At 43.5% G+C, this 23,335-nt stretch overlaps 3 protein-coding genes and 1 non-coding gene across 5 annotated transcripts in view; 2 read left to right on the forward strand and 2 right to left on the reverse strand.

Moving 5' to 3' along the window:
- The window catches only part of TDRD9 (tudor domain containing 9), a 110,772-nt gene extending 98,428 nt beyond the window's left edge, over positions 1 to 12,344 (reverse strand). Inside the window, exon 1 of the mRNA XM_012746467.3 lies at positions 12,051 to 12,344. Coding sequence (XP_012601921.1) covers positions 12,051 to 12,265 — 215 coding nt within the window. The 5' untranslated portion in view covers positions 12,266 to 12,344. The remainder of the gene's footprint in view (positions 1 to 12,050) is intronic.
- Positions 823 to 3,053, forward strand: RD3L (RD3 like). Its single transcript, XM_012746468.2, has 3 exons — positions 823 to 1,259; positions 1,690 to 1,995; positions 2,358 to 3,053. The coding sequence occupies exons 2-3, from the start codon at positions 1,697 to 1,699 to the stop codon at positions 2,653 to 2,655; spliced, it is 597 nt and encodes a 198-aa protein (XP_012601922.1). The 5' UTR covers positions 823 to 1,259; positions 1,690 to 1,696; the 3' UTR covers positions 2,656 to 3,053.
- A 2,610-nt stretch (positions 12,345 to 14,954) lies between the features above and the next one.
- On the reverse strand, positions 14,955 to 15,091 carry LOC142871709 (U8 small nucleolar RNA). Its single transcript, XR_012919923.1, has one exon. It is a non-coding gene; the product is annotated as a U8 small nucleolar RNA (small nucleolar RNA).
- Positions 15,092 to 18,557: 3,466 nt separating this feature from the next.
- ATP5MJ (ATP synthase membrane subunit j) lies at positions 18,558 to 22,705 on the forward strand. Of its 2 annotated transcripts, none has more exons than XM_020285644.2 (4): positions 18,558 to 18,784; positions 20,689 to 20,812; positions 21,550 to 21,573; positions 22,291 to 22,705. In XM_020285644.2, the coding sequence occupies exons 2-4, from the start codon at positions 20,689 to 20,691 to the stop codon at positions 22,317 to 22,319; spliced, it is 177 nt and encodes a 58-aa protein (XP_020141233.1). In that variant the 5' UTR covers positions 18,558 to 18,784; the 3' UTR covers positions 22,320 to 22,705. The 2 variants fall into 2 exon arrangements, with proteins under 2 accessions (XP_020141233.1, XP_020141234.1); XM_020285645.2 differs by lacking the exon at positions 18,558 to 18,784 and adding an exon at positions 18,785 to 18,850.
- Positions 22,706 to 23,335: the final 630 nt, after the last annotated feature.

Below are 23,335 nucleotides of genomic sequence, written 5' to 3' on the forward strand. Positions count from 1 at the left end.
GCGGCTTTTCTACCCTGTGTGTAACTGGAGCCGCAGGCTGACCACGAACATCACTCTGGATTAGGCAGGACATGCAGGGCTGATGTAAACGATGTCTATTCTTCACGGCTCATTTGAAAGGAAAAGAAACGAATATTATAAAAGGAAAAGCTACTATGTAGTGGTTTAACAGAGAAGTTGAAAGTAAAAGACCTTTTATACTCCGTCCACTTTTCAGCAAGACACACACTTGAACAGAAAATTAGCACAACAAAGACCATTATACACTAGTCTTCCCGAAACAGTGTTTCATCTTCAGTTGCAGAAGAAAACACTAAGATGATTGTCTATGATGAATTATAAGATTCTGTCTTGAACTCAGTATGTTCTGATACCTCCATTTTTTCCTGACAACACATTATTGCCTTATCACTGTATTTTCAAAGAGATTACAAAGTACATTTTAAAGTTATCTGTTTATAATGTCCTGTAGCATTTCAATTTGCTTAAATATACAAATTTAATTATTCTGCAAGAAAAATCAAAATGACTTCAAAATGTCACATTTGCTAAATATTTCACACATGATAATATCAGCATTCTTTGCCTATTTTGCTCAATTACAATGAGCTCTCTCAGAATTCATATTTTGCAAATAATCAAGTCTGATCTATTTTTCCTGCTTTCATTATAGGGGACAGTGACCTGGCTTTTAAATGGCCCTGGAAGTTAAGCAGAAGAGTAAGAGCAACATGGTTATTTTTAGAGCTCTACAGGCATAAAAATACAGCACTGAACTGTGACCTACAGCTATGCACAGCAAAGCATCACATCATGCGACAATCTTCACTTTAGCTAGGAGCGCATCTGTGGTGCTTCAGACAACTGTTCCTCGTTTCATTACCAAAGGACAAGTCGGGATGCATTAGGACCAGCATCCGTAGCTGCTGGCATCATTTTCAAACAAACTAAGCCATATTCAAAAGGTAGATCGTTACATAATTTGCAAATATTAAATAGTAAGTTATTTTTGTCATTTCTTCTAGCTTACTTACAAGGTGAATTAATGAGCATTCTCTCCAAAGGAAGACATCACAACCTCATTCCTAACATAGAAAGTTATTTATTTCAAATACAGTTTCAGTGGGTAAATAAGGAGGCTCATTCCTTCAACAGAGGACACAGCCAGGAGAACGAGATGTGCCCTAGTGAAACACGGCTTCTTCACCAGTTCAAGTAAACTCTTTGGAGACACCATATCACATTCATCCACTTAACAGGTAAGCTTTTAAACCTTTTCTATATAAAACATAAAGCAAAAGCGTGTCTGTAGATAGCACTTTCCCATACATTAATATTTAAAGCCTCCCAAGAACTTTTACTAGCAAGCATTCATGTTTTCACAAATTGTTCAGTCTGTATCTCTGACTTTGTACACTTAATTTCTGCTTAGCTACATAAAAATATTTTCAAAGCTTGATTTTTGCCACTGACCTAGTCAGAAATCAAAAGATTTTAATCCATGCTTTAATCTTTTTTTTTTTTTTGCTTTGTTATAATTACCATGTTCTAATCTTATTCTGGCCTGCATATCTCACCAGTGAAAAATTCATGCACTTTTCTGGCAAATTTATTGTAAAGCAACAAATATTTTCTCATCAGAACCATACTATTTTATGCAAATAAACAATTGAGAAAATATTTCCATAGGCTAAAAATGCCACTTTTTGGCTGGATGAAATGGCCAAAAAACGATTCCTACAAACCCACACACTGTCCTGGCTCAGATGTGGTGACCAAGACTCTGCTTCGGGAATTAAAATGGCACCTAAAGGAGCGAGAGAGATTAATACAAGAGATTGAAAATGAACAAAAAGTGAAAAAAACAGGTGTGGATTACAACTGGCTCAGATACTACCAGAACCCCCACACAACCATCCCAGTGACTGAACAAAGACAACTCGAAGTTCTCTGCTCACAAGTTCAACTTTGCCAAACTGGGACTATTCTCAGCAGGTAAAAAATACTATGTTCTCTTGTTATGATAATTTGCTACTGCTAAGTCTAAGTTCTTCATATATTTAGACTGGAAATTGTTTTCTATCATGTAAATTATTTAATCATGTGTATCAAATACCCAGCTACCAAAATACCTCAGGATAGGCTGAATAAAAATATTAAATCTGTTGAAATCTGTTAGGAAATTTTTTTATTACATTCAAAATTTCTTTACTAGAAGAATAATTTTAAAGCAATATGCAGAGTACTCAAAAGGTGGGTGACTAATATACCAGTACTTTAAGATATACAAGTACTTGAAGATAAAAGGATACAACAAAAGAAATTTTCTGATTTAAATGTTACCACATTCCCTCTAGATTTCGAGAAGTTTTGGCAGAAAATGATGTATTGCCATGGGAAATAGTCTACATCTTCAAGCAAGTTCTGAAAGACTTCCTGAGCAGTGCTGACCAGGGGCATGAGCAAGAGGACCCGGGCGCTTCACAGAGCACAGGCTGTCCTGCTCACTCCGCAAACCCAGGTGAAGGCTCCAGGAGTCCTGACAAAGATGAGATACCCACTATTTCAAGTTACGTAGACAAAAACACAAAGAACAGGCTCCCAACATTATCACACAGAATATGGAACCTACCATATTATTATCCATCAAGTTAAATTACTTATAAACAGAGGGGGTTTTATGACCATCTTAGAATCAGAGCTCTTAATACTAAGAGTAAGAAAAAGTGATGTGACTTCAAGTTTCTCTTTGTTACAAGGTCAGAATTTAAGATCCCTGTAGATGTAATCTATGTTTTAAACAGTATTCTTTTTTAACCATTCTAAACATGCAATGTTTTCATTGAGCAGTATGCTTTTAACTAAAATGTTTCCTAAATATTTTGAAAAAAATGTTTGAAGTATTTTTTTATACCTCAAACACATCTCACAGGAACTAAGGCAATATTATGTAGTATAAAGTTTAACAAATTCTGTATGAAACTCAGACATTAACCTTGACTTTCATTCTAAAAGGACACTATGTACAGAATAAAATAAATGATTAATGTGAATCTTAATCTTTACTATATAGCACTGAAAAGAAGCCGACATCCTATGATGCCATCATTATTTTCAGCAGGGGATGGGGAAAAGGGTCAGTGAGGGAGGAAACGTGCTGTTTAGAAACTAAGCAGTACTTTAACCCAACACTCAGGTTTGTTTCTAATCACAATACTTTTAATCTCAACATTAAGGAAAAGTATAATAAAACACAGCTCTATATTGTATCAGTAAAAATAAATGGACTGACTGAACAACATTACTAGTTGCTACTCTCCAAAAAAACAATCAGTGCTGGTGAATAATTTAAACCTATATTATACTCATGTAAAATGGCAAAATATTTAATATATAAAATTCAACATTTCATAACTTCATTAAAAGTAGGAAGCTATGCATAAGTCAGATTTATTTTTTTATAAGGTGCTAGAATCTTTACTAAGGTAAATCCAAAGAACCTAATGTTTATAACTTTATATTTGGAGATTAGTTTTCTTTTATCTAAAAAGAAAAAAATATATATCAAGATTAGAACTAAGACACTCAAGATTAGAACTTATCTGAACTTATCAGAACTTATTAGAACATATCAAGATTAGAACTAATACACTCAAAAAATAAAAAATAAAATAAAAACAAAAAAACCTTCTAACTCTATTCTCCCTGCCTTCTTGGCCAACTTCTGTAGTTTTCAATTGATCTCAATTGGGTCTTAAATCCCAACCATGTAATAAATGATGTCCACTTGACCAGGATTTAATAAGACAAGTAAATGGAAACACAGTCCTAGGTAGATCTAAAATAAAGACACCTCTCACTCCTGTTCCCTTTTTGTTCAGTTTTGATGATATACTACATTTGACTTCTTCAATCACTGTAAGACTTCTTAGAGTGTAAACTATTTGTGGGAGAGATTAATGCCCCAAAAAGTACACAATTGCTTATTGTGCAATGAATATAGAAAGTAGCAAACATGAGTTGTAAGAAAATATCATTGCCTTAATGGTGAGAATAAAATTTTCATTTTAAACAGAACCTGCAGTTTGTCTATGAAGTCCAGTACTAGAACCTGGTAACTTCACTATACACATCAGGAAATATACGCCAAGAGGCCCAAAACGTATCATTCTGTCTCCAAGGTACCTCAAACAGCAACAAAGCCACACCACTTTCAAGAAAGGGTCATCCTCCATACACAGGCAGAAAGAAGAGTTGTTTTATATAACTCCCATCACGAGTTTGCAGTCACTGAATAAACTATGGACAGTTATGCCATTCCACTAGCTCAGGATGAAATGAATCCATTGCCATGCAAGTCACCCATGTGCAATTATAGTTTATTTTACAACCTGGCTTTAGAAGGGAATGGAATGCAAACTAGTTCAACCTCTGTGGAAAGCAATATGGAGATATCTTAAAGCGATACAAGTAGATCTACCATTTGATGCAGCAATCCCACTACTGGGCATCTACCCAAAAGAAGAAAAGACAATCTATAAAAAAGATACCTGTACTCAAATGTTTATAACAGCACAATTCACAATTGCAAAGATGTGGAAACAACCCAAGTGTCTCAAAAAAAAAAAAAAAAAAGAAAGAAAAAATTAGCATTACTGAGCTGGACGTGGTGGCCCATGCCTGTAGTCCCAGATTCTCAGGACGCTGAGGCAGGAGGATCGCTTGAGCACATTAGTTCAAGGCTGCAGTGAGTTATGATTGTGCCACTGCACTCCAGCCTGGGCTACAGAGACCTCATCTCTAAAAACCAAACAAATCAATAAATAACAAACAAACCAAAGTCATAGAGGTTTGTTTTCTAAAAGGATAAATAAAATTCGACAAAGGAACCAGCTAGGACACACACACACACACACACACACACACACACACACACACACACACACACTAAAAGCACAACTCTTGGCCAGGCGCGGTGGCTCACGCCTGTAATCCTAGCACTCTGGGAGGCCGAGGCGGGCGGATTGCTCAAGGTCACGAGTTCAAAACCAGCCTGAGCGAGACCCCGTCTCTACCATAAAAATAGAAAGAAATTAATTGGCCAACTAATATCTATAATATAAAATCAGCCGGGCATGGTGGCTCATGCCTGTAGTCCCAGCTACTCGGGAGGCTGAGGCAGGAGGATTGCTTGAGCCCAGGAGTCTGAGGTTGCTGTGAGCGAGGCTGATGCCACGGCACTCACTCTAGCCTGGGCAAGAAAGTGAGACTCTGTCTCAAAAAAAAAAAAAAAAAAAAAAAAGCACAACTCTTCAGATACTTCATCACTGAGTACTCTGTATCTCAGTAAACAGCATTACCTGTCCACTCAATTCTACAAGCCCAGAAATCTCAGAACCATTCCAGTCCCCTTGGGATGGGGGATGGGGGAGGAGCCCAAAACACAATCACAATAAGCGCAAAGATAATTGGCAGAACTGGTCTTCAGTTATCACAAGCAAGACTTGGAAAAGAGGGGGGGAAGTTGAAATAGACTAAAGAGTGGAAAAGAAGGCAGGGGAGGATTTCTTTAGCTATAGAGGTCACAGGAAACTTCTCTAAGTAGCACACATTTGAACAGGGCCCCAAATGATGAAAGGAGCCTGTCTCAGGAAGAGATGAGGTGAGGGAAGCCCTCCATATGGAAAAGAATGCAGAAGCTGCAAGGTGAGAGTGGGCTTGGTATCTTCAAGACAGAGAAAGGCCAATGTGGCCAGAGCGCAGCAAAAGAGAGTGGCAGATTAAGTGCCAGACAGAGGACAGCTCGTTAAGCCACAACACAGTCTAAATTTTATTCTAACAGCAGTGTATAACACAGAAAGTTCCACATGTGCTCAAAGAATGTTAGGTGTGAATGTTTACTCAAGAATTTGTTTGTTCAACAAATATTAACGAGCATCTATCTCATGCCAGGCATTCTTTTAGGTGCTACAACAGATTACTGGGGGGCAAGGACAAGAAGCCAAGAGACCAAAAATAAAAGGCTTTTGTAATAATCCAGGCAAGAAATAATGGGTGGTTTGGTCTAGAGTGGCAAAAGTGTGAACAGTGAGAAGTACTCTTATTCTGGAACTATTTCATGGTGCAGTTGCCAGGATTTTGATTTTTAATGGATTGTTTGCTTGTGTACCTACAAACACATTCACACACACCACCCCCTTAAGGAAATCAGCTTTGCCAGAGGAGTAAGCCCAGGCTTGAGCCCTTGGGCCTCTTCTCTCTCTACACCCACCTACTCAGATCTAGTACCTAGAGTCTAAGTGGTCTCATCTCTTCGCCTCAAAGCCGTAACTCCCTCCCCAGCATCTAGCTCCACCACACTGCTTTCCTCAATTCCAGACTACCTATATTCACCGCTGGCTAACAGGCATTTCAAAGTCAACACATTCAAAATCAAATTCCTGGGATTAGGCCGGGCGTGGTGGCTCACGCCTGTAATCCTAGCACTCTGAGAGGCTGAGGCGAGTGGATTGCTCGAGATCAGGGAGGTCAGGAGTTCTAAGCCAGCCTGAGCAAGAGCAAGACCCCGTCTCTACTATAAATAGAAAGAAATTAATTGACCAACTAAAAATATATATAGAAAAAATTAGCTAGGCATGGTGGCGCATGCCTGTAGTCCCAGCTACTTGGCAGGCTGAGGTAGCAGCCTCAAGCCTTGCTTGAGCCCAGGAGATTGAGGTTGCTGTGAGCTAGGCTGACACCAAGGCACTTACTCTAGCCTGGGCAACAAAGTGAGACTCTGTCTCAAAAAAAAAAAAAAAAAAAAATTCCTGGGATTCTTCCACAAACCAATTTCTCCTACCGTCTCCCCTCCTTGGGTGATGGCAGCACCTTCCAGTTGCTTGCCCAGAACTGTGGTGTTACCATGACAGCTTCCCACTCACACCCTGGATCTGCTCCAGCTACAAAGTTCTTGCCTCTACCTTAAGAATATATCCCAAATGCCACCACTGCTTCCCACCCCACCCGCCACCTTCCTGGTCAAGCTACATCCCATCTCTCGCTTTCATAATGTATTAGTCAGAGTGTTCCACAGAAACAGAACCAACAGATGTGCTTAGAGAGACTTGTTTTAAGGAACTAGCTAATGCTATTGCAGAGGTGCAAACCCAAAATCTGCAGCGTAGGCCAGCAGCCTGAAGACCCAGGGAAGAGGTGCAGTCCAAGTCCAAAGGCAGTCTGCTGGCCGAATTGCTTCTGGCACAGGGGACCTGGTCAGTCTTTGTTGTATTCAGGTCTTCAACTGACTGAATGAGGCCCACCCACATCAAGGAGGGTAATCTGCTTTACTCAAAGTTTACCAATTTAAATATTAATCTCATCTAAAAACACCTCAGAAATATCCAGAGTAGTGTCTGACCAAATATCTGGACAGTGTCTCCCAGCCAAGCTGACCCATGAAATTAACCACCACAGAGGATATCAGACTCTTCCCTGACCCCCCAGTTTCTGCCATCAGCCCCCTTCAATCCATTCAACACAGCAGCGATCCTGTAAAAGCCAGAAGTCACATCATTTCACAGCTCTGCTTAAAACTCCAAAGCCTCCTCCAATGGCTCTCTCAGATAAGACAGCAAAGTCGGCCGGGCGCGGTGGCTCACGCCTGTAATCCTAGCTCTCTGGGAGGCCGAGGCGGGTGGATTGCTCGAGGTCGGGAGTTTGAAACCAGCCTGAGCAAGAGCGAGACCCGTCTCTACTATAAATAGAAAGAAACTAATTGGCCAACTAATATATATAGAAAAAATTAGCCGGGCATGGTGGCTCATGCCTGTAGTCCCAGCTACTTGGGAGGCTGAGGCAGCAGGATTGCTTGAGCCCAGGAGTTTGAGGTTGCTGTGAGCTAGGCTGACGCCATGGCACTCACTCTAGCCTAGGCAACAAAGCGAGACTCTGTCTCAAAAAAAAAAAAAGACAGCAAAGTCCTCTCCATGATTTAAGAGATGCCTCTTGATCTCCCTGTTATCTCTCACTTCATCTGCCATCTCCCATTCAATCACTCTTATTCCAGGGGCATACAGTATTAATAGACATAGAGGGCTGGGCACAGTGGCTCATGCCTGTAATCCTGGCACTCTGGGAGGCAGAGGTGGGAGGATCGCTTGAGCTCAGGAGTTCGAGACCAGCCTGAGCAAGAACAAGATCCCGTTTCTACTAAAAGTACAAAAATCAGCCAGGCATGGTGGCAAGCACCTGTAGTCCCAGCTACTTGGGAGGCTGAGGCAGGAGAATTGCTTGAGCCCAGGCTAGTTTGAGGTTGCTATGAGCTACGCTGATGCTACAGCACTCTACTCAGGGCAACGGAATAAGACTCTGTTTCAAAAAAAAAATAGATATAGAGATGCTCCAATACTTTATCAATTGGAAAATTACCTAATAAACTAAATCTGTTAAACAGACCAAAAGGTCTTTAAAAAGCACGGACTTTGTGAACAGAAACAAGGAATCCTTGGAGAGTAACAGAGGCATACACCAAATTTACGCAAGGCCTAAACACTGAAAAGCCAAGAGGCCTAAAGAAAAAAGGAATATGCTCTGAGGTCAAACACATCCCTCCCACAATGTAAAATATGTGGACTGGGACAAAGCAAGTTCCTTAACTTCTCTGAAACTCCCCATCTGTCAGGACTGAGACTGCTCATGGTGCCTGTGTCACCTGGCACAATGCCCAACGCAGTAGGCATTTGGCTTCAGAAAGACATAACAAGAGGGAAAACTGAAGTCAGACAAAAGGGAACAGGCTGAAAGTAATCACCAGATGCTGGAAATGTGAAAGCTTTCTTTAGTGAAGCCTCCTCAAGGACAGAGAACACTTTAAGGTGCTCAAGAGCCAAAGACACAAAAGTAAGAATTAAGCAAGAACATCATTAGCCAGGACTTGACGTGCACTGTGGAGACAGAGTCGAGTCCACCACAGAAATGACAGAGGCACCCCGGGCAGAAGAGCAAGGGGAGTGATGGTTCCCAGCCACCGCCTGAGGACCACAGGCTGCAATCCAGAGGAAAGCTGGCACCAACAACTCTGAAGAACACTCAAAATGGCATAACATGGCCACTAAGGTTTTCCTTTTCATACACCGAGGTAAACAAAAGGAATGTAAGGACAAGAGAGCATAATCCACAATGAGCACGAAAGAATAAAATACCATACCATGTGGATGAGGAGAAAGGGGGAAATCCATAAAATCAATGCAAGTATAATTTACAAAACTACTCACCCATTTCACCAGCACCTCCCCACTGGCGCCTGGCAAGGCTTTTTCAGGGAGAAACTCACACTGGGACCCCACAGGCGCCCGCACCCACTCACACACTCTTACCTATGACACACAATGGTATTTTGTATTTCTCCTTCTTTTTGTAATGCTGGTGGTCACTACTCATTAAGCTGAACAATGCTCTCCCAGACTTGACTCCAGGGATGGAATGCAAACCAACCTTTCCTGAGAGCCCTACCAAATATACCGCCCTGTGCAATATCCTATGCTTACAAAAGCCTGCCTTCCCCAACGGCAAATGCTTTCTTGCTGATATCAAAACCTCACTTAAACTCTCCTTTACTGGAAAGACATCATAAATTTATTACCTCACAAGTTCAGGTGGGCTCAACTGGGTACCCTGCTTAGGTCTAAGACTAAAAGCAAGTTGTTCCCTGCAGTTGTAGGAACAATCAGTTCCCTGCAGTTGTAGGACTGAGGTACCCATTTCTTTACCAGCTGTTACCCAGGATCCAGTCTTTGTTCCTTGCTACCCACATTCCTTTCCATGTGGCCCCGTACTCTAGTCTGAGAGAATTTTCTGCTCTTAAGGGCTCATGTGATTAGACTGGGCCCACTCTAGTAATCTAGGTAACCTCCCTATTTTAAGATCTGTAACCTTAACTACAACTGCAAAATCCCTTTTGTCATGTAACACTACATATTAACAGGTTCCAGTGGACATTTTGGTGGGGAGGTCATTCTATCACAACAATTTGCTACAGAAAGTTGGGTAAGTCACTTTATCCCCTCAAGCCTATTTCTTAATAATGCATCAACCTCAAAGGGTTGTTGTGCTGATTAAGTAACTTAGCTACATTTATTTGAGCACCTATTACATGCTAGAAACTTTGGCATTGGATCTACATGTGTGTAGAGCCCCAGAAGGCACTTGCAGAGGAAGGTGATCTAAGCTAGCACTTTTCACGGGCCAATGTTGTTTGCCTGCCTCACTAGTTAATTACTAAAGTTAAAATGTTTATGGCAATTTCACAGAGTAATTTTATAAATTTCAAATCTAATAATTCAAAAGAGGGGCTTATATTTTGTCTTTTTTCATTTCATTGCTCTGAAAATTCATTTTTATTGATTTTACAAAAGTTTTGAGTCCATGAAAGATTGGAAATTTTTAAAACTGATCCTTGGTAGCTACAATGACATTTAAATCTATACTTTTAGTTTCTGACAAGTTCAATAATAATTTACTTCCAATATCACAATGAGTTATTTAAAAGCAATGCCACCTGTTGCATTAAGTCTAAGAAGTAGCAGAGTATTAAGCAGGTGAGGTGGACTATAGGATCACTTACCAGAGTAATCCAAGGAAATATAGTGTGCAAAACTATAAACAAAACAGCCACTCTAAAGGTACACAAGGAGTCTCTTTGTCCCCTCTATATCTCCAAGAAACAACACAAATTTACCAAAGATCTCAAGGTTGCACCTGAAAGTACGATACAAAGACTTGATAAAACCCAGGAAAACCTGACCCATAGGCTGGGCCTATCCAGCAAATCAGATGTGATCAACAAACATGAGTAACTTGATTTTTTTTAAAAAAAACCACCCTCTCAAGTGTAAAGGGTGTTGAACTTGGGGGTTGGGCGGGAGTGGTGGAGATACTCCACGCTAGAGGTACTTCCCATAACTGGCCTGCTTTAAAGAGGGAGCAGGTGTTTCTACTCATCAAATCTAGGTCTTTCTTCTAAAGACAGAGGGTATCCTTTCGCCTTTTTACTTCCACCAAAATCACATGAACAGAATGACTGACAACAGCTACTTAAGTCAGACACTAGAGAAAGGAGGAGGGTTCATGAACCTGAACAAAGATCCAGCATTCACACTCTTTGGTATTTACCCCAATGAGTGGAAAACTTACGCCCACACAAAAACTGGCACACAAGTTTATTAATAACTGTCAGAACTTGGAAGCAACCAAGATGTGCTTCAGTAGGTGAATGGATAAACCGTGGTAGATCCACACAGTGGCATATTAGTGCTAAAAAGAAACATGCTAACTCCTCTTTTGACATGGAGGAACCGCCAATGCATGTTACTAAGTGTAAGCAGCCAATCTGAGAAGGCTGCCATACTGTATGATTCCAATGAGAGGGCAGTATGGAAAAGGCAAAATTATGGAGACGGTAATATTAATAAATAGACCAGTGGACATCTTGGGGGTTCCAAGTTTGGGGGGGGGGAGAACGAATAAGTGGAACATAAAGGATTTTTAGGGCCGTGCAACTGTTGTGTCTGGCACTGCAATGTAACGGCAGACACGCGTTACCATACAATGGCCCAACCCCACAGAAATACAACACCCAGAGTGAACCCTAACGTAAACTGGGGCCCGCGGGTAACCCTAATGTATCACAGCGGTTCACTGACTGTAGCGAAGGCACCAAACTTACGCAGATGGTAATAGGGAAAACTGCGGAGGGGAAGCAGGTATATGGGAACTCTTAACTCTGCTCAATTTTTCTGGAAACCTAAAAATGCTTCAAAAAATAGAGTCTGTTATTAAAAAAAAAAAAAGTTGAAAACTGAACAAAACTTTAGTTCAGCTTCTGGTAGGGAACGGCGGGACAAACACCCGAAAGGCTCACGCGCCCGGGTCTCGGGTCGGGCCGGTGGGGACCTGCTTCCCGGGGGGCAGCTGAGGAGCGCACAGGCTCCAGTCTGGACGGGCCCAGCCCTCGAGGTCCGCGCCCTGCTCGGCCGCACCTGCCGCCCGCGAGCCCGCCGCCCGCGGCCTACCTCCCGAACGCCGCTGCCGGCCGCGCCGGGGCCAGGGCCGGAGCTGGGGCCGGCGCTAGGGCCGGGGCTGCAGGGCCGGCGCCCGAGGCCGGCGCCTCCTCCCGGGCCGCCTCGGCCGGGAAGGCGGGCGGCGAGCCCAGCAGCTCCACATTCGTCACGGTCTTGCCGATGGTGAACCAGTCGTTGATCTGGTCGACGGTGAGTTTGCGAAGCATGCTGGAAGCCCGGCGGCCGCGCCGCCTCAACCGCCCGGCGCCACGGCGGGAACAGGCGACCGCCGGACGCCCGCGCAGCCCCGCCCCGCGTGAGGCCGTCCAATCGGAGCGCGCCACGCGCCGGGGGCGGTTCCATACGCACGTGCGAACCACGCAGCAGGCCTCGCGCCCTCGGCCCCGCGCCCTCGGCCCCGCCCAGTCGCGCGAGGCCTGCCAGGAGCTGCACCGCCCCGCCCCGCCCCGCCGCGCGAGGCCTGCCGGGAGCCGCTGCCGCCTAGCCATAGTGTGCTTGGGTCGGACCATTCCTTACAGTGGCCGAGCAGGAAAGTTTCAGCCACTGCGGCTGTCCTGGAAGTTGGCTTGATACGAGTCCCTCCCGTCGCTGCCTGCCCTCGCCGTCTGAGGGGTCCTACGTGTGAGGTTTGCGCACTTCAGGCGGGCCTGCTGTGTGCCTGGCCCAGTGCAGGGCCTCAGCGTGGGGCACGGAAGGCAGACCGAGAAGGGCTCTGTGCTTGTACTGGAGAGGCACACGGCTGCTGAGCTGGGGCTCCATGCACCTCATTTAGGAGGAGCAGGGCAAGGAGAACGCCAGGGAAGCCTTCTTGGAGAAAACGACGCCTAGGAGGACCCTTGAAGGGGAGCCAGGAATAAGCCGGGCAGGGATGACAGAGGAAGGTAGTCCATGATGAAGGCCTGAGGGTAGGCAGCCCGAATGGCTGAGTTGAGGACCTGGAAGGAGTTCTTTGGGGCCAGAACATAACTGAATTCATCTTCCTTTCTAAACCTTCTCAGATGGCAGTGTCTGACACACAGCTGCACCAAAACAGCTGTGGGCAGGGGGTGCAGATGTGGAAGTCATCAGCAAGTGGATGGTGGTAAAACGCCAAGAGCGCCTAAATCGGTCCATGCCAACCTCTAGAAGAGTGAGACCCAGGTGCAGTGGCTCACATCTGTAATCCCAGCACTTTGGGAGGCCAAGGTGGGAGGTTTGCTTGAGGCCAGGAGTTCAAGACCAGCCTGGGCAACATAGAGAGACTCCATGTCTACAAGAAATAATGGGAAAAAATGATCCGGCTGTGGGTGTAGTCCCAGCTACTCGGGAAGCTGAGACAGGAGGATCTCTTGAGCCCAGGAGTTTGAGGTTGCTGTGAGCTATGATGACACCACTGCACTACAGCCTGGATGACAGAGGAAGACCCTGTCTCTCCCCACACAGACACACACACAAAGTGAGGGTGGAAAACAGAACCCTAGCAAACACCATGAAAGGAATTTACAGCAAAGTTAACAAAGGTAAGCAACAGGGACAGTCAGAAGAGAGACATAACTGCCTGTCCTCAGTGACCAGGGCAGTCTTTGGTGTGTGTGGGCACTCAGGAAAGAGTCATGTGAATGAGTAAAGAAAAGGTGTCAAGAGCATGGTGCTCATCAACAACATGAAGCCCAAGCAGTTAAGGACTGGAAAATGCCCAAAAGAGTGGCAAATAAGAGGTCAGCTTGAGCACAGTGCAGACAGAAATCAGACTAGGTAGGGTTGAGCTCAAAATGGGGTCTCAAAAATGAACCCAGCAGGCCGGGCGCTGTGGCTCACGCCTGTAATCCTAGCTCTTGGGAGGCCGAGGCGGGCGGATTGCTCAAGGTCAGGAGTTCAAAACCAGCCTGAGCAAGAGCGAGACCCCGTCTCTACTATAAATAGAAAGAAATTAATTGGCCAACTGATATGTATATAAAAAATTAGCCGGGCATGGTGGCGCATGCCTGTAGTCCCAGCTACTCGGGAGGCTGAGGCAGAAGGATCACTCAAGCCCAGGAGTTTGAGGTTGCTGTGAGCTAGGCTGACGCCACGGCACTCACTCTAGCCTGGACAACAAAGCGAGACTCTGCCTCAAAAAAAAAAAAAAAAAAAAAATGAACCCAGCATGATACCAAGCCAAGAGTACTGGCTCCAAATCCTCACCCCACCCACTAACATATAATGAGCTCTGGGCCTCACAGTCTGACTTTTCCAAAACTACAGCCTCTAAAAAGTGTTCCCAATAGGCTGGGTATGGTGGCTTACACCTGTAATCCTAGCACTCTGGGAGGCTGAGGCAGGAGTATTACTTGAAGTCAGGAGTTCAAGACCAGCCTGAACAAGAGCAAGACCCTGGCTTTACTAAAAATAGAAAAAAATTAGCTGGGCGTGGTGGTGTGTGCCTGTAGTCCCAACTACTCGAGAGGCTGAGGCGAGAGGATCACTTGAGCCCAGGAGTTTGAGGTTGCAGTGAGCTATGATGATGACAACACTGCAGTCTAGCCAGAGCGACAAAGGGAGACTCTGTCTCAAAAAAAAAAAAAAAAAAAAGCGTCCCCAACACACTTTTTGGCAGGGGTAAAGAACTTGTTTTTCAATAAATAAAAAAGCTGATTGAGACTCATAGTATGTCACTCGGCATTGATGGAAAATATTGCAACTTCATACTATATATGAAGGCTAGAACGTAATTCTACATTTCACAAGATATATTGAAACCACCTGAAGCCACTCCAGAATTCACTGACATTTTTCCTAGTATGTCGCTGTTCCCACATGCTATCATCCTTTGTCAATATCACAATGATTATATTTTTAAGTGGAAGTTATCCTTCGTTTCACACAAACATTTTCTGGGGAGCATTTTCTTGTTCTTTTTTTTTTCCTTAGGAAAAAATCAGATAGGAGCAATCAGGGTGTCGCAAGTCCTGATTATGCAGAGACATATAATCATGTATCACGCAAACTCCAATCATCCTTTGCTAAACTGCCCTCCATAAGGAGGAACCGGTAAGGATTATCCCATCTGATGATGGGCGGGGGGTGCCATTTTCTATCTTCTTTGATCTTTTTGGACTACTATCTAATCCTTTTGAGTTGTGAGTTTTTAACTGCCATCTAAGGACACTGTCTTGATGCTTCTTCAGTTTGGAATTTGTTCTCATTTAATTGCCATTTTCCTGTCTAAACATTAGTTAGCATCCTGTGTCATCACAGACTGAATGGCTTTGGGACTCCTTCCTTTGATTCAGTAGTTCTTGGTGCTCATTACTCTGCCCAGCTCATCTTGCATTCCTGTCCACAAAGTTCAGAGTTAAAAGGGACAGCTTGACATTGGCAGCTCTTAATAGATGGATGCCATGAGCATACACCTATGCCAGAGCACATGGGGAGGCTGCTGAACCCCTAGTGGGCCTTGTCACTTTGGGGAAGTTTTCCATTTTCACATTCACCAAGCAGCTTGAGCTGCAGACCAAGGAGGAAAGAAACAGCTGAGAGCAATTACAAATGATGTTGGTGCTGGATGTGAGGGCGATCTGGCTGCAACATCTGTCACCCCATTGATCTGGCTGGCTAGGCAGGTGTCCCCTTCCTCTCTCACTGCTCCTTGTGCGTCCTTCCCAAAGCTGCAAGCTCATTCGAAGAGGACGACTTTCCCCAATAGATGAGGACCATTCTTCTAGTAGCTGCGTTCTTCGAGCAGCTGCATTCCCCTGCTACAATCTCCCAACAAGCTCACAAATGATGTTGGTGCCATTAAGCAGCACTCTCAATAAAGGTAGAAACAGCGCTCAAATTACCTTCATGTCTTCTCTGACCTTCCTAGCCACAAAATGCAGCTTTCTACAGTTTGAATAAATTTGCTGGGGTGGCCCTTTTCTTAAACATTTTGGGTTTTTTTTTTTTTTTTTTTTTGAGACAGAGTCTCACTTTGTTGCCCAGGCTAGAGTGAGTGCCGTGGCGTCAGCCTAGCTCACAGCAACCTCAATCTCCTGGGCTCGAATGATCCTTCTGCCTCAGCCTCCCGGGTAGCTGGGACTACAGGCATGCGCCACCATGCCCGGCTAATTTTTTATATATATATCAGTTGGCCAATTAATTTCTTTCTATTTATAGTAGAGACGGGGTCTCGCTCTTGCTCAGGCTGGTTTTGAACTCCTGACCTTGAGCAATCCGCCCGCCCCGGCCTCCCAAGAGCTAGGATTACAGGCGTGAGCCACAGCGCCCGGCCAACATTTTGGGTTTTTTAAGAGATGCTTTTTGTAGAATGTTTTGGGTTTTAAACTAAGACATTAAATGGCCATTGATCTCAAGTCTACCCAAAAGCTCTGTCTGGAATAGCTTGCAATGATGTTCTTCCTTAAGTTTTTCATAAGTGTTTGTTGTCCTCAACAGTTTTCTAAGTCATTATAAGTCTAAAACATTCTAAGACAGTGGTTCTCAACCCTGGTCTTAGTCTCAGGACCACTTTGTTTTTTTGTTTTGTTTTGTTTTGTTTTTGAGATAGAGTCTCACTTTGTTGCCCAGGCTAGAGTGAGTGCCGTGGCGTCAGTCTAGCTCACAGCAACATCAAACTCCTGGTCTCAAGAGATCCTACTGCCTCAGCCTCCCGAGTAGCTGGGACTACAGGTATGCACCACCATCCCCGGCTAATTTTTTCTATATATATTAGTTGGCCAATTAATTTCTTTCTATTTATAGTAGAGATGGGGTCTCGCTCTTGCTCAGGCTGGTTTCGAACTCCTGACCTCCAGCAATCCACCCGCCTCGGCCTCCCAGAGTGCTAGGATTACAGGCGTGAGCCACCGCACCCAGCCCTCAGGACCACTTTACACTCTTGAAATCCAGGTGCCAGTGGCTTGCACCTGTAGTCCCGGGGGCTGAGACACTAGGATAGATTGAGCCCAAGAGTTGAAGGCCAGCCTGGGCAACATAGCAAGACCCTTGACTCTAAAGAAAAAAAAAACTTTCTAAATATTGAAGACTCTAAAGAGCTTTTGTTTATATGGGTTATATCTACTTAATTAGAGATGACAACTAATAAATGTTTTATTTAATTATTCATTTTAAAATGACAGCAATAAACCTATTTGATGTTGAAGAGCTTATTTTCCTGAAAAGTCACTGTATTTTCCAAAAAAATTTGTGTGAGAAGAGTGACACTATCATTACATTTTTGAAAATTTCTTAATTTCTGGCTTAATGGAAGACAGCTGGATTCTTAAATCTGTTCCTGTATTCATTCTGTTGTGACATCACAAGACACATAGCTTCTGGAAAACTCCATTATACTCTCGTGAGATAATCCTAGTGAAAAAGACAAATAATATCTTAACATTCTGATAAAAATAATTTTGACCCCCCCCCAGGGGCCTTGGAAACCTCCAAACCACATTTGGAGAACTGCTATGCTAAGGTGGCGAGCTTTTCAAGTTTTGAATGCAGCTTCATCTGATCCGAAGCTTTCTTCCCTTTGAAGCAGGACCACGTTCATTGCTCTTCATTCCTTCCTGCATCCCTGTCTTTCCATCTGAGCTCCTTTTCCTTCTGTCTGAATAATGAACATATTTCTTTTTCTGTAGATTATTCCTTCATTCTTAGTTTGTCCAAAGTTGTCTTTATTTCACCTTCTTTACTTAATGACAATTTCCCTATGTATAGAATTCTCGATCGGCAGTTATTTTCTTTGAGATTTTCTCTGTCTTTAGTTTTCTGTGGTTTTATTGTGAGGTTTCAAGGTGTGGATTTATTTTCATTTATCTGCCTGTTTAGTTTCTATAAGGCTTTTTGAATCTTTGGGGGGGGTTTTTAATCACTTTATGAAAATTATTATCCAGCTATTATCTCTTCAAATATTTCTGCCACACCTCTCTGTCCTTTTTAAGACTCCATTACCAATTCGATGGACTTTCTTGCTATATCCTTCTATGCTTCTGAATGGTTTTTCTAAACTATCTTGCAATTTGTTAATTCTTTAACTGTCTATCTTCCGCCAAACCCATCTAGTTTTTATTTGGCTACTTTTAAATCAGCTAAGTGGTTTTGTTCTTTACGATTTCTACTTTTCTGCTGAAATTTTCAAACTTTTTTATTTCCTTAAACATAGTAAGCATGGTAATTTTTAAAGACTGTGTCTGTTAGGTCCATGTCTGGAGACCCTGTGAAGTTTTATATTGTCCGTCGAGAAGAATTAATATGCACAGAATAGACGCATAAAAATATGCAGAGCAAAAAGGTTGACAATACAAAGGGAAATGGCAAGACATAGAACTGAGAGGGGAGACTTGACTTCTCTGCTTTTAACATACTGAGGAAAGAGGGTCATCACTTCTTTTTTGACCAACCTGTTCGGTTTGCCTAGAACTTGCCGGGTTTCAGTTTTGGAAGTCCCAAATCCCGGAAAACCCTTCGGTCCGGCAACAATCTGGACCGGGAGGCGCCCTATTGTGACACACACACACACCCGGCCTCAGGGGCACCCCCAGCCCCTTCCCTGTGTTGCCCCGCCTTCAGCTCCTGGGCCAACATTGTTGCCTGCGGCACCAGGACGGTCGCCGGGGGCGCTGTGGCGCACAGGCGCAGCCTGGGAGGCTCTCTGGCCTTGGGGCGTCGCTGTTCCTTCCGCCTTCCCGGCAGGCCCCGCGCCGCGCCTGCGCACGCTGTGACCTTTCCGGACATTGGCCGTGGGTCTGTGCTACGGCCCGAGCCGTTGGTCCCGCGCCGAGGTAAGTGCGGGGACCCGTCCAGGTTGCGGGGATCCGGGCAGCCAGGACCGTAGAGGGAGAAGGACGGTGAGCGGCGGGGGCCGCGGGGCTTAGGCCTCCTTGACCCCCGCTGACCTTGGTCGGGGTCCAACCCCTCCGCCAGCACACGCCTGCTTTCTGCCTGGCCTCCGTGCTGCAAGGGGGAGGCGGTGCAGGGCCAGCTACTAGTGGGAAGTGTTGCCTAGGCCCACCTTACGCTTTTCTCCTTGGCTTTAACTCATCTAATGCACCTGTGTTACCTACCGTACGCTTTTGACTAGGGGGGGTACAGTGGCCTGGAGAGGTTACGCAGCTAGTGATGGAGCTAGAATCCAAGCCAAGAATTCTCATCCCTGGTGCCGTCTCTCCCTTACATGTTATGTTTCCTTGCAACGCTTACCCTCCAAGTTACACTGTACATATGACAAGGCCTTGCGGGAGGCGAAAGGGGAACAAAGCGGGATCAAATGGTGACGATCAAAATTGTATGGAACTCAGATTAAATCCCAGTTTGTGGCTTAATCGGTCAGACATTTCCCATTTCCAGTGTGAGTTTTGGTAGTGGTCTGTTGTTAATTTAATGTGCCAAAACCTTGAAAACTTAAAGGAATACATCACTCACCCATTTGACCTTCAGATAGGATGGGCTTTTAAAGGATCTGGTACTGTAAAACTGACACAGCTGGGAAATGTAGCTGGACAGGATGGACTCAGGTGGAAGAAGTAGGGGCCCTCATTTTGTTAAATATTGGGAACGTGTCACTTTCCAGCCAAATATGACAACTCTAGCCAAAAGGAAAGTCAAGGAAAAAGGGAGAGAAAGAAGTATTTGCAATATACTGTATAGCAGCCCCCTACTTTAGTGGGGACCAAAGGTAATTTTAGGTAAAGAGACAATCTCAGGGCACTGGGCCAGAAGCACAGTATCATGATAACTCATGTTTCTTTGGTCCCTTTTACGGCCTTTGCACCCTCGTGGTTTACTTCGCCCTTTTGAAGATCTCCTCATAGAATCCCAGTGGCTTAGTGTTATTATCAGCAGCTGGGCATTTGTAGCAGCAGTTCTTTTTGTTACTGCTGTGGTGGTTTAGCTGAATTCTTACTTGGCAGTGTTACTGCAGCCGAAGCATTTTCCAAGTAAAACAAGAGGTGCCTAGATCTAGTCATTTCTGTCAACTAGTTGAATAACTAGTTTAATGGACTACTTCAGACATAACAAAGCTTCTTGAAATAAAGATGAGGGCATCTAATTTGGGGTCTGTGTTAAATTGTAAAAATAACCAAAAGTGTTATTTTGAGACCTGCACATAAAAACAAACTAAGTTCACAATTTAATGGCCTTTCCCAGTCAAAACAGTAGTTCAATAATTATTTTTATTTATTAAAAAAGTTCTGTCATAATTGGCAGCTCTTATGAATTGACCACATCTTACGCCATCTGTTTTTGTATGTAGCAGTAGACGTCAAGACTGAGACACAGGTGATCAAAGTATGCCAACCGCAGAGGTTTGTTTCACAAGGAGATCACCATGTTCTTTTTTTCGGCTTTGAATGCCAACAGTTTTTAACGTGATGATGAGAACATACTATTGTTTCCAGTTAGAAGTTAAAATAGTGGTGTGCATTTGGGGGCAGAGCATTAGTGGAGGATAGCCTCAGGGAGGGAGAATAGGCTAGATGAACTCTGGGGCATTGGGGCTGAGCGAAGACTAGGACCCCCATGTTCTGAGTGGGGCTAGGTGTGCTCGAACAGGGGCTAGGTGGGCTAGCACAGGTGAGGCTCCCTGCTGGGTGATAAAGGAACATAAGATTGAACTTAAAAAATGAAAATCTTTCACCAGTTAAGTTTAGGTTGTCATAATTTTTATTACTGCATTCACTTTCAGATGCTTCAAAGCATTATTAAAAATGTGTGGATCCCCATGAAACCCTACTATACCCAAGTTTACCAGGAGATCTGGATCGGAATGGGCTTGATGGGCTTCATTGTTTATAAAATCAGGAGTGCAGGTGAGTTTCTTTATGTTTGATTCGTTTGTGGTCATGAAGAAAACATTTTCAAAAAGAATTGCAATTCACATTATAAAGGAGCTATGGTAACTAGCCATGAACTTCAGAACCATCTACAGTACTTTGTAAAAGTACAAGGAGCACATATCAGCCACAAAAGGCATTTGAGGACAGTTGGAGAAATTTGAACAAGAGTTTGGTATCAGGGAATTGTGAATTTTCTTTTAAATGTGATAGTTATATTACAAATACATAGAAGATGTCCTTAATTTTTTAAGAGATGATGGCTCAAATGTTTAGGAGTATAGTGGCATGGTATATGGTGTTTTATTGTACCTTTTCAACAGTTCTGAATATTTGAAATTTTTTCATAATAAAATTTGGAGGGGAAGATTGACAATTTAGTTCTCAGTAGAGCAGAGATAAGGCCCAGTTACATATTACTAAGCTATTGATTAAAAAGAGGAAAGAAAGAAGAAAACTTTAAACTGCAAGGCTAGAGTTTAGGATATAATAGGGAGTAATAAGCCCTGCGAATTTGGAAGCAGTCTTAGTTGTGCATACAGCATCTTGGGAGAAATGTTACCACTTCTTTGCTATGAGACTGCTGCCATAACTGTCCTGTTTTCTGAAAGCTTCCTGTAATTGCTTTACCTAAGCTATGAAGCCATCAGCCAGATGTTCATTTTGATAAAGCATTGTTATGACCAAATTTTTTCTTCTTTTTTTTTTTTTAGATAAAAGAAGTAAAGCTTTGAAAGGTAAGATTTTTGCTTCGTAAAATGGTTAGGGAATGAAAAACACCATCATATCTTTTTGGAACAAGGTATATCATTGTTCTGAATTGAAATTGATACATGGTTCAGTAAATATATAAGATGTAATGGAAATGCTTCAGAACATGAAGTTTGCTATGCCTACTGAAAAGAGAATTCTGAATTTCTGCTTTTTATAGTCTAAATGTTAAAAACTATTTCTCACCCTTTTGGGTCAAGTAAAACTTTCAAGAAAAATGGATTGATTAATCAGAGATAGCTTATGCCACCAGTAGGGAAGCACAAGTTAAGTGTGCAAACATGCTGTCCTATAAAATTCCCTAATGGCATATTCTTAATGTGTTTTGAAAGAAAGCACCTTGCAAATTTATGCCTTAGAGCTAGACACTTTATCACTTTGTTTCATCAGTAACAATGAAACTTTAGTCATGTGAGTCTTACACAAACGCAGGACTGGCTTCCTGAGCTTTGAAGAAGGCACATTGCCCTGCCGCTCTCACCTTTGCCCCTGCAGGTGAGCTGCTGCATTCATGCCGACGTTACACAAGCCCTTAAACATACTGGGTGATAGAAATAATCATCCTTGCTTTTTGATAGTATTGAAAAATGTCATTTATACCTTTTGACTTGTTAATACTTAATAAACTACACTCTCTTTGCTCCTTCCTAAAATGTATCTATATCATACATCTCTTTCAAAAGCTCCCGCACCTGCTCGTGGTCATCACTAACCAGCCTCACTGGGAGTGCACAAGAGCGGGGACGCCAGTCTGCCTGTGGATCTCAGCAAGCCGTGTTAGATGGGAACACGGAGCGTCCCTGCACACTTGTATAAGTGCCGTCTACTTTGGCATGAATAAATGTCTCTGAGATGCACCACACCCGGGACTGCGTTCAGTGTGCCCCCGCTCAGCTCCCTCCTGTGTGCCAGGCTTACTCTGAGTAGATCATTTGTAATGCAGGTGAATTTCAGATGAAATCAGAATCTTACTGAGCTGTTCATGGTTAGAAGCCCGAGGAACCGAAGGGTAAATATCTCAATTGTCACCAAAGTTGGTGATCAGGATCTAGAAGCTCACATTCTGCTGCTCAATAAATGTTAAGCATGATTCTGCTATTTGTGACCTGAGCCTCTGCTTTCTCACTTGGAAAATGGAGGTGTTAATTATGTAAGTTCCAATTTAGAGTGAGGATCAACAGAAGGGATGGGAAAGCATTTTATTTATTTCACTTTTTTCTTGTCCCATGAAATTCGCTTGTTGTTGGCTGTGGACTCACAATGAGGAGCACCAGGAGGGCGTCTGCCACTCCTCCATGCATGCAGGTAGATCCGGTTCACTCTGCTGCGTCCCCCACGTGAGTACTCACACTCACAGGCCATATCTGCTGCCCATTTCTCCCGCCCACTGAGATGTATATTCACAAAACTAAATATCCTGCTCACCAGCCCCATTAGTTTTTCAAATACTAAGGGAAAGACACTTCAGAACTCCCTCTCTAAAAAATGATCTTTTCCAAAGCATTATTAAGTACTCAGTACTAAAACTAGCTTAACATCAGCTTTCAGACTTTGGAACAGGGGTCCTCAAACTTTTTAAACAGGGGACCAGTTCACTGTCCCTCAGACCGTTGGAGGGCCGGACTATAGGTTAAAAAAAACTATGAGCAAATTCTTATGCACATCTCTTATTTTGAAGTAAAAAAACAAATGGGCAAAAACACCCACATGTGGCCCTCGGGGCCGTAG

Source organism: Microcebus murinus, chromosome 6, assembly GCF_040939455.1.
Source record: "Microcebus murinus isolate Inina chromosome 6, M.murinus_Inina_mat1.0, whole genome shotgun sequence".
Lineage (NCBI taxonomy): Eukaryota > Metazoa > Chordata > Mammalia > Primates > Cheirogaleidae > Microcebus > Microcebus murinus.